A 14,442-nucleotide genomic window follows, 5' to 3' on the forward strand; every position below is an offset into this window, starting at 1 on the left:
TTATTTCTTTTCCTTTTTGTTTCCCTTGTTTTTCATTGTTGTTGTAGTTATTATTGTTGTTATTAATGTCATTATTGTACAGGACAGAGAGAAATGTAGAGAGGAGGGGAAGACGGGGAGAGAAAGACCTGTTTTACCGCCTGTTACCGTCTGTGAAGCGACTCCCCTGCAGGTGGGGAGCCAGGGGCTTGAACTGGAATCCTTAAGCTGGACCTTGCGCTTTGTGCCATATGTGCGTAACCCGCTGCACTACCACCCGACTGTCTATTTTCTTATTTAAAAAAATTTTTTTATTAGTGATTTAATAATGACTGACAAGATTGTACGATGACAGGTACAGTTCCATACAGTCCCCATCACCAGACTTCCATATCCCATACCCTTCATTAGAAGCCTCCCTATTCTTTATGTCTCTGATAGTATGGACCAAAATTCTTTCTCTTTCTTATTTATTTATTTATTATTATCTTTATTTATTTATTGGATGAAGACAGCCAGAAATCGAGAGGGAAAGGAGGGCTAGAGAGGGAGAGAGACAGAGACACCTGCAGACGCCACTTGTGAAGCTTTCCTTCTACAGGTGGATGCTGTAACGTGCAATCAACTAGGTGCCACCACCTGTTCCCTGCACTAAAATTCTTTATGGCATGTAAAAGGTAGAAGGTCTGACTTCTGTTAATTGCTGCTCAGCTAGACATGGATGTTGGCAGGTTAATCCATATCCCCAGCCTATTCCAGTCTTTGCAACACATTGGTGAGGCTGTGTGCCCAGGGAGGTCAAGAAAGCTACTTTAAAATCACTGTAGGGTGCTGAGGAAACAGCATAATGATTATGCAGAAAATGTCATGTCTGAGGGTCTGCAGACCCAGGTTCAATCTCTAAAACCAGTATAAACCAAGAACTGAACAGTGCTTTTTGTCCCTGTCTCCCCCACCACTACCCCTGCTTTTTTTGTTTGTTTGTTTGTATCTCTCATTTAAAAAAAGTTGGTTCAAGATTTCAGAAATATTTCTTTTTTTAATTAAAAAATTTTTTTATATTCATTTTCTCTTTTGTTGCCCTCGTTTTTCATTGTTGTTGTAGTTATTATTATTGATGTAATCATTGTTAGATAGGACAGAGAGAAACAGAGAGGTGGGGAAGACGGGAAGAGAAAGACAGACAGCTGCAGACCTGCTTCACCTCCTGTGAAGTGACTCCCCTACAGGTGGGGAGCTGGGGGCTCGAACTGGGATCTTTACGCTGGTCCTTGCACTTGTGCCACAAGCGCTTAACCCTCTTGGCTACCGCCTGACTCCCAATAAATATTTTTTATATGAAATCTCAGTTTGTTGCTGTGCCTCAAATTTCCATTTTTCTGTTACTCTTCTGAGTTCTTTAGTTACATTTCCGTAACAAACTCTAGTAAGGGCTTTGTGTGAAAGTTATGTTATTTGGATGAATAAAGTTGAAATTAAATCTCAAGCTGTGCTTCAATAGTCTGTTCAGATCTACTGTCTTATTAAACACAAATATGACTGTATGGATTAAAGTACCAAAACTGCAGTTATAGCCAGGATCAGTTTCTGGTTTTGCTGTGGAGCATCTTGTTCTCTTTAGGGTGATGTGGGTCCCTGTTAGATTGCTGGTGAAGGAAAGCGTGAATTGGTTCTCCTTTTGCTCTAAAGGCGATATAAATTTAGCCATATCAAATAGCCCTCCCCTCTGGGAAGATCTCTTTTCTTTGCTCCCCCCCCAAATATTTGTTTATTTTTAATTATGACAGAGAGATTAGGGAGGGAGAGAGAGAGAGAGATCTATTTGTACCCTGCTCAAGCACTTGTGAAGTTAGTTTCCCCTCTGCAGTTGAAAACCAGGGGCTTGAATCAGGGTCCTTGTGCTTGGTAACTTTAGTAATTGTGCCACTGAAAGGCCCCCATCTTTTGTTTTCTTTAAAGCTCTGGCTTTTGGAACTAAAATTAAAGGATCTTGGTGTTGTTGAGAGTGTTCAGTACATAAAACACAGACTTTGCATGCTTGAGTCTCTGGGTTCATTCCTTGGCACTACAAATGCCAGAGTGATCTCTGGTTCTGTTCTTTGTCTCATCAATAAACACTTTTTTTTTTTTTAAACTTTTAAATCCTGTTCCATGTCTATAAAGAATGTGATGGGGATTGTCTAGGAAGTGGCACAGTGAATAAAGTATTAGACTCTCAAGCATGAGGTCCTGGGTTCAATCCCTGGCAGCACATGTACCAGAGCAATGTCTGGTTCTTTGTCATTAATAAACAAATAAAATATTTTAAAAAAAACAAAAGTTGGGGGTAAGGTGGTAGCATAGCAGGTTAAGCGCACGTGGTGCAAAGACTGGCTTAAGGATCCCAGTTCAAGCCCCCGGCTCCCCACTTCCAGGGGAGTTGCTTCACAGGCGGTGAAGCAGGTCTGCAGGTGTCTATCTTTCTCTCCCCCTCTCTGTCTTCCCCATCTCTCTACATTTCTCTCTGTCCTATCCAACAATGAACGACATCAACAACAACAATAATGACCACAACAAAGTTACAACAACAAGAGCAACAAAAGGGGGGAAAATTGCCTCCAGGATCAGTGGATTCATGATGCAGATACTGAGTCCCAACAATAACCATGGAAACAAACAAACAAAAAAGTGATGGGGACATTAGCATTTAGGCATTGTGGTAGTGATTAATGAAGTGATATGGAAGGAGCTCAGAACAAAGGAGGCTTTCCATAAATTGTATGTAGAGATAGATCTAATAAAAGAAGCATCTAATTCTTGCCAGACTCACAACTAACATTCTTTCAGAAGATTGGTTCTCTGGGAGATACTAGATTCACATTGAAATTTGTATTCCTTGTAGCTGTCTCCTGCCTTAAGAAACCGGTTTACAGAAATATGGTGCCCTCAGAGCACAAGTCGTGAAGATTTAATTCAGATCATCACTCGTAATCTTCGACCAGGATTGTCCTTGAGCAGAACAGATTATAAAGGTGAGAGTTTCTAGGTGTACTTCTGGAGGGAAGAGTTTGGTTGGCCAATAACAATATATCAGTATGATTGGTGCACTATAATGGGAAATAGAAATAAAACACACTAAAATCTAAGGAGATTTTTTTTTTTTAGCCAATTAATTTCTATCAACGTATCCTTTCTTCACATGCTGTCATCACTGGGATTGTTTAATTCTGACTTCATTGTTTCTTCATTATTGGCTATCTTTTTTTTTTTTTTCACAGTTAGCCTGATGTTGATGTTTCTTTTTTTTTATTTCTTTATTGGGGAATTAATGTTTTACATTCAACAGTAAATACAATAGTTTGTACATATATAACATTCCCCAGTTTCCCATATAACAATACAACCCCCACTAGATCCTCTGTCATCCTTCTTGGACCTGTATTCTCCCCATCCACCCACCCCAGAGTCTTTTACTTTGGTGTGATACGCCAATTCCATTTCAGGTTCTACTTGTGTGTGTATGTGTGTGTGTGTGTGTGTGTTTCTTTTTCTGATCTTGTTTTTCAACTTTTGCCTGAGAGTGAATTTAACATGAATTTTCTTTCTCTCTTTCTTTCTTTCTTTCTTTCTTTCTTTCTTTCTTTCTTTCTTTCTTTCTTTCTGCCTCCAGGGTTATTGCCGGGGCTCGGTGCAATAACTGCTCCTGGAGGCCATTTTTTTCCCTTTTTGTTACCCTGGTTGTTTTACCATTGTTGTGCTTATTATTATCGTTGCTATTGATGTCGTTGTTGTTGGATAGGACAGAGAGAAATGGGGAGAGGAAGGGAAAACAGAGGGGGAGAGACAGGCAGACACCTTCAGACCCGCTTCACCGCCCGACTCCTCTGGAGGTGGGGAGCCGAGGGCTAGAACCGGGATCCTCCCTCCAGTCCTTGTGCTTTGCACCACATGTGCCCAACCCACTGCGCTACCGCCCGACCCCCTAACATGAATTTTTCAATATCCATCCAAGATCGGCTGAAAATGGTAAAGTCACCATTTTTTACAGCTGAGTAGTGTGTGTGTTTTTTTTTTTTTTTTTTTAACCAGAGCACTGCTCAACTCTCGCTTATTGTGGTGTGGGGGATTGAACCTGGGACTTGAGAGCCTCAGGCATGAAAGTCTCTTTGCATCACTATTATGCTATATTCCCACCTGTAGTATTCTATAGTGTATATATACCACAACTTGCTCCAGCCACTCATCTGTTGTTGGACACCTGGCTTTGGCTATTACAAATTGTGATGCCAAGAACATATGTGTACGCAGATCTTTTTGGATGGATGTGTTGGGTTCCTTAGTATGGCCATCTTTTTTGTAACCTACAACCATAAGAAATTATAGGATTTTTTTTTTTTTTTTTTTTTTACTCTAGGGTTATTGCTGGGTCTCAGTGCCTGCACTACGAATTCACGGCTCCTGGAGGCTATTTTTCCCATTTTGTTGCCCTTCTTGTTGTGCTTATAGTTGTTATTGTTGTCATAGCTGTTGTTGTTGGATAGGGCAGAGAGGAGGAGAGAAAGAGACACCTGAAGATCTGCTTTACCACTTGCTTATTGACCTTCTGCACAGGTGGGGAGCCAGGGCCTTGAACCAGGATTCTTAATGCTGGCCCTTGCGCTTTGCGCCATGTGTGCTTTACGAGAAATTAGAGGATTTTAAACCATATTTATTTTCACAACTACTTTATTTTATTTTTATTTAGTCTCCCCTACCTTTTCCTTTTTTTTTCTTTCTTGTATTTGATAGAATGGGGAGAAATTTAGAAGAGAGGAAGAGAAACACTTGCAGTCCTTCTTTACCACTAGTGAAGCTTCTCTCACGGCAGGTGAGGACTTAGGGCTTGAACCCAGGTCCTTGCTCATGATAACAAGTGTGCTTAGCTGGATGCACTGCCAACTGGTCCTTTTCTCCCCTTCCTTTTTTTTTAAACTTTCCTTTTTAAAAATTTTTTTTTTTATCTTTATTTGCTGGATAGAGAAAGTCAGAAATTGAGAGGGAAGGGGGTGACAGAGAAGGAGAGAGACAGAGAGACGCCTGCAGCACTGCTTTACCACTTGTAAAGCTTTCCCCCTGCAGGTGGGGGCCAGGGGCTCAAACCTGGGTCCTTGCGCACTGTAACATGCGCTCAACCAGGTGCGCCACCACCTGGCCCCTTTTTTGTTTTTTTTAATTAAAAGATTTTATTTATTCATAAAGATGAGTGAGGGAGAGGGAGAGAGTGTGTGAGTGAAAAAAACAGACATTACTCTGTTACATGTGCTGCTGGGGATTGAACTCAGGACCTCATGTTTGATAGTCTAATGCTTTATCCACTGTGCCACCTCCCATACCACCCTTTTTTTTCTTTATTGGAGGGTTAATGGTTTACAGTCGACAGTAGAATACAATATCTTGTACGTGTGTAAAATAGTTTAGTTGAGTTTTCCACATAACAATTCAGCTGCCACTAGGTCCTCCTCTGTCATTATATTCCAGGACCTAGACCATTCCCCCATCCCAGAGCCTTTACTTTGGTGCAATACACCAACATCAATCCAAGTTCTGCTTAGTGTTTTCCCTTCTGATCTTGTTTTTCAACTTCTGTCTCTGAGTGAGGTAATCCTATGTTCACTCTTTTGTTTCTGACTTGATCTCGGAATTTACTTTTGTGTTTGGTGAAATACAATTGTTCAGTTTCATCCTTCTGCATGTTTCAACCCAATTTTCCCAGCATGATTTGTTGAAGAGACTCTCCCCCATTTTATAGTCTGGGCACTTTATTTTTTTTTTTATTTTTTTTTTATTTATTTAAGAAAGGAGACATTAACAAAACCATAGAATGAGAGGAGTACAGTTCCGCACAATTCCCATAACCCGATCTCCACATCCCACCCCCACCCCTGATAGCCTTCCCATTCTCTATCTCTCCAGGGTCGTTGTGGGTTGCAGAGGGTGGAAGCTCTGGCTTCTGTAATTGCTTTCCCGCTGAACATGGGCGTTGACTGGTCGATCCATACTCCAGTCTTTTGTGCTTCAATTTAAAGATGACAGGAAATAGTTGAACAATGATGATAATTTGATGTCCCTAGTAGGGTGGGGCTCTGAGGAAGTGGCGCTCCAGTACACATTGATGGGGTCGTCTGTCCAGGGAAGTCTAGTCAGCATCCGGTGGCTGAAAAGAGAGTTAACATACAAAGCCAAACAAATTGTTGAACAATCATTGACCTAAAGACTGTAATAGTGCAGATGAAGTGTTGGGGGTATTCCCTGCATGCTCTTGTGTACTTCTGCTTTCAGGTATATATTTTTCCCCTAGTTTATGGGCACGGGTGAACCTATGCTCTATCTCAGGGGACCTGGACTATATCTAGGTTTGGGGACTTTATTGGGGAGTGGAACACCTGGAATGGAATTAGAGAATACTATGAAAGGAAAGGTCTCACCTGAGTGAAGCTGAAGGGTTGTCATTCCACACCTGAAGTCTCTGGTCACAGTCTGAAGTGAAGCATGCTGGGGTGGCACTCTTTGTGTTGATTAGGTTGTGATCCGTGGATGCAATATTATTTGATTTGAATTGAGAGCAGCATGCAGAAACGTGGGCCCCACCCTAAGGTTCCAGGACTGGGGGAAATAGAGTCTCTATAGTGGAAATGTGCGGTTCCTGTTGTCTTAGGGTTCAAGAAGACAATGGATAGTTACTGTTATCATCACATTATTTGGTGATAGGGTTAACTTTGGAAAGTCCCTTTGATAGGGTTTGGAGTATAGTACCCAGCATCTTGTATATAGCTATGCTACCAGTTGCTTTTGTTCTCCCTGGTCTAGGCTTTTGGGAGAGGACATATCATCAGTTTTTCACCTCAATTAAATAGTGGTTTATATAATGTTTACACTTTAATAGGATTGTACATAAAAACCACATCCACCACCAAAAGACTGCGTCCCATGACTACCACCCACCCCTGCTCCACACCCTCCACCGTGCCGGCAAGCCCAATGGCCACCCTCCCCTTCACCACAGTGTTTTTACATTGGTGCCCTGCTCTCGATTTCTGTTCTTCTTTCTCAACTTCTGTTGATGAGTGGGGACATCCCATAATCATCTTTATCTTTCTGACTTAGCTGACTTAACATAATCCTTCTAGCTCTGTCCAAGATGGGTCAGAGAAGGTGGGCTCATTGTTCTTAATAGCTGCATAGTATTCCATTGTGTATATGTACCACAGCTTTCTCAGCCACTCATCTGCTGTTGGGCACCTGGGTTCCTTCCAGGTTTTAGCTATTATGAATTGTGCTGCCATGAACATAGGAGTACACACCACTTTTTGGTTGGGCATTATGGAATTCTTGGGGTATATCCCCAGGAGAGGAATTACTGGGTCATATGGAAGGTCTATGTATAGCCTTGTAAGAGTTCTCCAGACTGCTGTCCAGAGAGGCTGGACCAATTTACATTCCCACCAGCAGTGCAGAAGGGTTCCTCTGTCCCCACAGCCTTTCCAACATTTGTTGCTGCTGTCCTTTTTGATGTATGCCATTTTCACAGGAGTGAGGTGGTATCGCAGTGTTGTCTTTATTTGCATTTCTCTGACAATCAGCGACCTGGAACAGTTTTTCATATGTTTGTTAGCCTTTTGGATCTCCTCTAGTGAATATCTTGTTCATATCCTCTGCCCATTTTTGGATGGGGTCATTTGCTTTTTTGGTGCTAAGTTTGCTGAGTTCTCTGTATATTTTGGTGATTAGTCTCTTGTTTGATGTTTGGCATGTGAAGATCTTCTCCCATTCTGTGAGGGGTCTCTTTGTTTGTGTGATAGTTTCTTTGGCTGTGCAGAAGCTTTTCAATTTGATGTAGTCCCATTGGTTTGTTTCTGCTTTAGTCTTCCTTGCAATTGGGTTTGTTTAGGTGGGAAAGTGTTTCACTAATGTTTTCCTCTAAGTATTTGATAGTTTCCGGTCTGACATCTAGGTCTTTTGATCCATTTGGAGTTGATTTTTGTTTCTGGTGAGATAAAGTGGTTCAATTTCATTCTTCTGCATGTTATAACCCTGTTTTCATCTGGGCACTTTTGTCAAAGACTGTAAGTGTTGGAGCTTACTTTTTTGGGAGATATATATATATATATATATATATATATACACACACACACACACACACACACACACACACACACACACACACACACACATATATATATATATATATATATATATATATATATATATATATATCCTCGGGTTATCGATGGGGTTCAGTGCCTACGCTACAAATCCACTGTTTTTGGAGGTCATATTTGTTGCCTTTGTTATTATTATTGCTGTTGTTGGATAGGATTGAAATTGAGAGAGAAGAAGACAGGGAGAAAGATAGACACCTGCAGACCTGCTTCACTGCTTGTGAAGCAACCTCCCTGTAGGTGGGGAGCTTGGGCTTGAACTGGGATCCTTATGCCAGTCGTTGTACTTTGTGTCATGTGCACTTAACCCCACTGCACTACTACCCGCCACCCCCTTTTCTCCCATCCTCTCCCAGGCTTTCTGGATTTGAGATTGAAGTTCATGAATATGTTTGTTTATTTATTTATTTATTTATTTTACTTTAGTAGGCAATTCTTTATTGTCTAGGATTAGATTTTTAAAATTATCAATAGATGATGTGATACTCTCATGCAGCATTTTCAGCCTGTTTGACACCTTTGATAAAAAGGAAGTAATTGATCTTTAGGATATATACCACAAGGGACTTTTTGTATATGAGGCTCTACCATGTGCCAGAACTAAATAGCATTTTGTTTTTTGTTGTGTTATTTTATTGTAATTTACATTTACCTCCTGAGAGACAGCTTGTTTGGTGGCTTACTTTCCCATGGATGAGGTCCTGGGTTTGAACCTGAACAACATATGGGAGAACCATAGGTGATGGAATGTTGCTTTAATGTCTGTAGCTCTCAGTTTCCCCCACTTTAAAATAATGAAAAAATTGGGAGCTGGGTGTTAGCACAGTGGGTTAAACGCACATGTAACAAAGTGCAAGGACTGGCGTAAGGATCCCAATTCAACCTACAGGGGGTTCACTTTGTAAGCAGTAAAGCAGGTCTGCAGGCATCTTATCTTTCTCTCCTCCTCTCTGTCTTCCCCATGTCTCTTGTTTTCTATCCTATCCAACAATAACAACTACAACAAGGGCAACAAAATGGGGAACATGGCCTCCAGGAGCAGTGGATTCGTAGAGTAGGCACCAAGCCCCAGCAATAACCCTGGAGGCAAAAAAAAAAAAAGTATTAAAAAAAATTGACCTGTTAAGGCCAGTCAAATGTGTGCTAGGTCCTGGTTTTATTTCCTAGTGCTGCATTAAAAGCAAAAACCAGGAAGTCGGGCAGTAGCACAGCAGGTTAAGCGCAAGTGGCACAAAGCACAAGGACCAGCGGAAGGATCCAGGTTAGAGCCCCCCAGCTCTCTACTTGTAGGGGAGTCGCTTCACAGGTGGTGAAGCAGGTCAGCAGGTGTCTTATCTTTCTCTCCCTCTCTCTGTCCTCCCCATCTCTCTCCATTTCTCTCTGTCTTTCCCTTCTCTCTCCATTTCTCTCTGTCCTGTCCAACAATAACAACAATAACTACAACAGCAATGAAAAAAAGGGCAACAAAAGGGAAAATAAATATAAAAATTAAATAAAAGAAATATTATTTTAAAAAATAGCAAAAACCATACCCTAGATTCCTGTACTATGGACTCTTATGTCTTTGTAAACCATGCTCATATCACCATTTACAAAGTAAATCTTGTGGGGGTTGGGCGGTGGCGCAGTGGGTTAAGCGCATGTGGCGCAAAGCGCAAGGACCAGTGTAAGGATCCGGGTTCGAGCCCCTGGCTCCCCACCTGCAGGGGAGTCGCTTCACACGCAGTGAAGCAGGTCTGCAGGTGTCTTTTATCTTTCTCTCCCCCGCTCTGTCTTCCCCTTTTCTCTCCATTTCTCTGTCCTATCCAACAACAAACAGCATCAACAATGGCTATAATAATAACCACAACGAGGCTACAACAACAAGGGCAACAAAAGGGGGGTAAAATGGCCTCCAGGAGCAGTGGATTCGTGGTGCAGGCACCGAGCCCAGCAGTAACCCTGGAGGAAAAAGAAAAGAAAAGAAAAAAAAAAGTAAATCCTGTATTCTATTTCTTTTTCTTTTCTTTTCTTTTTTTTTTTTTTATATAATCATGCCAGTTTCCAACTCAAGCCCATTCCCGAGGTGCTGACTCAGTCCTCCCAGGTGTCAGGGTCTCAGGAGATGCAGCCCCAGGGTTCACAGAGGCCAAGGCAAGGAGCAGTGAGCAGACTGTCGGCACACTGTTCACTGGGATGTGGACGTAATTGTGGGATTGCCCACTCTCTCTGAGCCCAGGGGAACATATTTTTCTCCTTCCGTGCCTCCTTCTTGGAAGGGGACTGGCAGAATTTGACTCTGCACTACGCAAACAGGATTCAGTCCTTGTAGTAGATCTGGAATTCTCTCTTTTTTTTTTAACTTTTAAAAAAATATTTATTTTATTTATTTATTTATTCCATTTTGTTGCCCTTGTTTTACTGTTGTAGTTATTGTTGTTTTGTTGTTGTTGATGTCATCGTTGTTGGATAGGACAGAGAGAAATGGAGAGAGGAGGGGAAGACAGAGAGGAGGAGAGAAAGACAGACACCTGCAGACTTGCTTCACTGCCTGTGAAGCGACTCCCCTGCAGGTGGGGAGCCGGGGCCTTGAGTCAGGATCCTTATGCCAGTACATTAATGCTTTGTGCCATGTGTGTTTAACCCCCTGAGCTACCACCCGACTCCTGGAATCCTCTCTCTCTCTCTCTCGTATTCTATTTCTTAAGTTTCACTATTGTTGACTTTCTTGTTAATCCATTGAGGTAAGATTTGGGTTTGAGTGGCAGACACATTTTAACTCCAGGCAAGTGCTGTAGCTAATTGCCAGTGACCTAGCTTTTGAATGTCCAAGGTCTGTTCTTCATGATTAGAACAGTTATTGATGAGGCTTCCTATTAAGTTTTGTTTGTTTGTATTTTTTTTTTTTTTACCACATCTACCACCAAGGATCTTTGAAAATTGCTTAATTCTTCTGAATTCACTATTTTTATCTTATTTATTATTATGAGAGCACTATTTAGCTCTGGTATATGGTGGTTTGAGGGAATGAACCTAGGACCTACCTCTGGTGCCTCAGATATGAAAATGTTCTGCATAATCATTATATTATTTCCCCTGCCCTCTGCATTAGTTCTGCATAGATTCAAATAACTAAAAGCTTTAAAATAAATGCCACTGAAAATATTACAGCTTCCATTCCAGTGAATCAATTCAAAATATAGTATAATAATATTTATGTATTCTTTTCTTTCCTCCCTCCCCCTTCTTCCTTTCTCTTTCTCCTCTATTTCTTTCTTTCTTTCTTTCTTTCTTTCTTTCTTTCTTTCTTTCTTTCTCTGCTCAACTCTGGCTATGGTGACGTTTGGGATTGACCTTGGGACCTCAGAGCCTCAGACAAAAATGTTTTGCATATCCACTTTGCTATTTTCCTGCTTATATCTAAAGCCTTGTCTTCTAAATTTTATTTGAACCTGAATAAAATGAATATTTAATTTAGCTGTTTCCAGGGAAGCTTCTAAGGGTATAATTCTCAATATTGTTAATTTGTTTTATACCAGAATTAGAATGGCATTCATGAGCTCTGAACCCTTGGGGATTTAATATAAACTGATGACTCTTCTTGGAAAAGCTACCACAAATTTGCATATGGTTTCATAGAATGTAGACCCCTTTGGGTTCCAGTTCACAAACCCCAGTCTGGATCTACAGTAAACGCTAAATGCTTCCTGTTCTTTATGTCTTAGGGGCTGATATAGCTGAAGTCATGCTGGATTTTATCAACTGGTTGACCCACCAGGAGTTTGGCCGGAGGTGTGTGGTCAGTATCCGTGATATCCTGTCCTGGGTTAACTTCATGAACACAATGGGAGAGGAGGCTGCTTTTAAAAGGCCAGAGATAGCCATCTCTACTGTGACGTCTTTCGTCCATGCTGCATGCCTAGTCTACATAGATGGAATAGGTTCAGGTATGTTGTCTTATTAGGTGGTGGGTATATGTGGGAGAGCTAAAGGGAAGCACAAAATAGAGCACACCCAGACTTCTGGCCCAGGTATTTTATATTTTATATATCACTCATTTGGATAGTTTGCTGCTTTGCAATGTGTGTGACTTTGGCTGAACCCTGCTCTCACTGCATTTTTGCTGTGGTCTATGAAGGATATTGCTGCTGAAGAAACTTAATACTTTTTTTCCCAGACTTCTCCTCTTCCTCCTCTTCCTCCTCTTCCTCCCCCTCCTCTTCTTCCTCTTTGTCTTCTTTTTTCCTGCTTTCACAGAGTTTTACAAAAATGTAAGCTTTGGGGCCAGGTGGTGACTGGTTAACCATACACATTATAGTGCACAAGGACCCAAGTTCAAGCCCCAGGTCCCTACATGCAGCAAGGTGCAGGTGTCTCTCTGTTTCTCCCACCTCTCTCAATATCTCTCTGTCTCTATCCAATAATAAATAAGCCAAAAAATTTTCTTTTTAAGTTTAAGAGAAATAGAAGTCTAAGGGGATAATTTCACAACCATTCATGATCAGTATAAGTTACTATATCCTTCACCAAATTTGTATGTCCTGACCCCACACTGTGGTATTCACCAAATCCAAGAGACAGTTTGATCATCTTTTTTTTTTTTTTTTTTTTTTTTTTGCAAGTTCATTTGCAGGTCATCTATCTATATTCCTCATGAATATAACCATCTAGTATTTATCCCTTATATCTTATAGGGGTAACTTCCTCTGGGTTTGGTACTGCACTTTTGGCTCGAAAAGAATGTCTGAAATTCCTAACCAAGAAGCTCTCCAAGACAGTCAGACTTACAGAATGTCAGAAAAATGAATTGAAGATTTATGACAAACTGAAGGCCAAAGAATTTACTGGGATAGATAACCTTTGGGGAATTCATCCATTTTTCATTCCAAGGGGTAAGAATTATTTAAAATACATTATTAATCTCTTCCATTTCATTAGGGTGCTATAATGAAATAATTATAATTATATAAACATTTAATAATAATTATATACACATTATGTTTCTGCTTACTTTTGGATTGTCTTGAATTAGAATCTATTTGCTATTTCTGCAATTGTGTAAACAGTAAGAAAAAGTATATAGCTGGTTATGTAAATATATATTTGGGGAGTCGGGTGGTAGCACCACGGTTAAACACAGGTGGCCCTAAGTGCAAGGACTGGCATAAGGATCCCGTTTCAAGCCCCCGGCTCCCCACCTGCAGGGGAGTCACTTCACAGGCGGTGAAGCAGGTCTGCAGGTCTTTCTCTCCCCCTGTCTGTCTTCCCTTCCTCTCTCCATTTCTCTGTGTTCTATCCAAGAACAACAACAACATCAATAATAACTATAACAATAAAACAAAGGCAACCAAAAAGGAAATAAAGAAAAAAGAAAAAAATATATATATTTGATAATAAGTTGTCTTATAAAATGCATATAACTACTTGGTGCTGAATAAAACTTTTTCTATAGTGCTAACTCAGTTCATATGTTGACATTCAAACCATTCACAAAGACGGCTTGTGAACCCTTGATGGCATCTTTCCTGTCCGTGGTATCTGACATGTCATAAGCATGCAGACATTTTCTGGATGCTTATGACATATCATTGATTGAGTGAATCTATGAATGAGTGAATGATTAAATGGTTATCACTGGGGCTCGGTGCCTGAACCATGAGTCCACTGCTTCTGGAGGCCATTTTCCCACCCTTTTTTGCCCTTATTGTTCATCGTTGCCGTTTTTGTTGTTGTTTATTTTAAATTATTTTTGTTGTTGTTATTGCAGTCGTTGTTGTTGGATAGGACAGAGAGAAATTGAGAGAGGAGGGAAAGACAGGGGGGAGAGAAAGATAGACACCTGCAGACCTTCTTCACTGCCAGTGAAGAGACTCCATTGCAGTGGGGAGTTGGGGGCTCAAACCGGGATATTTATGCCAGTCCTTGTGCTTCACGCCACATGCATTTAACCCGTTGCACTACCACCCGACTCCCATGAAGTATATTTTAATGTGCTCAGGATTTTTAGATTGCTATTTTTACCTAGCATGGTAATCTATTTCTTCTTTCTCATATTTATAATTGGTGAGTTCCCTAAATAGTGTTTGTTATTTGAAAAGGTCCAGAGGCAGTTACTTGGAGATTGGTGGTAAGTGAAACTAACTCAAGTTCTTGGTCGAATAGACCATTGTCCCTTTCCCTCTTCTGCATTACTCTCTTCATTCCTTGAAGGGAATCATAATGTAGATCCTTTTCCAGAACCACCATCATAGTATTCTGTCATTGCTATACTGGTGACCAGTTATAAGTCCTGCACTTCAGCTGTGTC

General features: G+C 40.9%; 1 protein-coding gene across 1 annotated transcript in view; it reads left to right on the plus strand.

Annotated features, from left to right (window-relative positions):
* Positions 1-14,442, plus strand: part of MDN1 (midasin AAA ATPase 1) — a 151,166-nt gene that overhangs the window by 73,864 nt on the left and 62,860 nt on the right. Inside the window, exons 33-35 of the mRNA XM_060205395.1 lie at positions 2,861-2,990; positions 11,861-12,082; positions 12,830-13,027. Coding sequence (XP_060061378.1) covers positions 2,861-2,990; positions 11,861-12,082; positions 12,830-13,027 — 550 coding nt within the window. The remainder of the gene's footprint in view (positions 1-2,860; positions 2,991-11,860; positions 12,083-12,829; positions 13,028-14,442) is intronic.

Source organism: Erinaceus europaeus, chromosome 13, assembly GCF_950295315.1.
Source record: "Erinaceus europaeus chromosome 13, mEriEur2.1, whole genome shotgun sequence".
NCBI lineage: Eukaryota > Metazoa > Chordata > Mammalia > Eulipotyphla > Erinaceidae > Erinaceus > Erinaceus europaeus.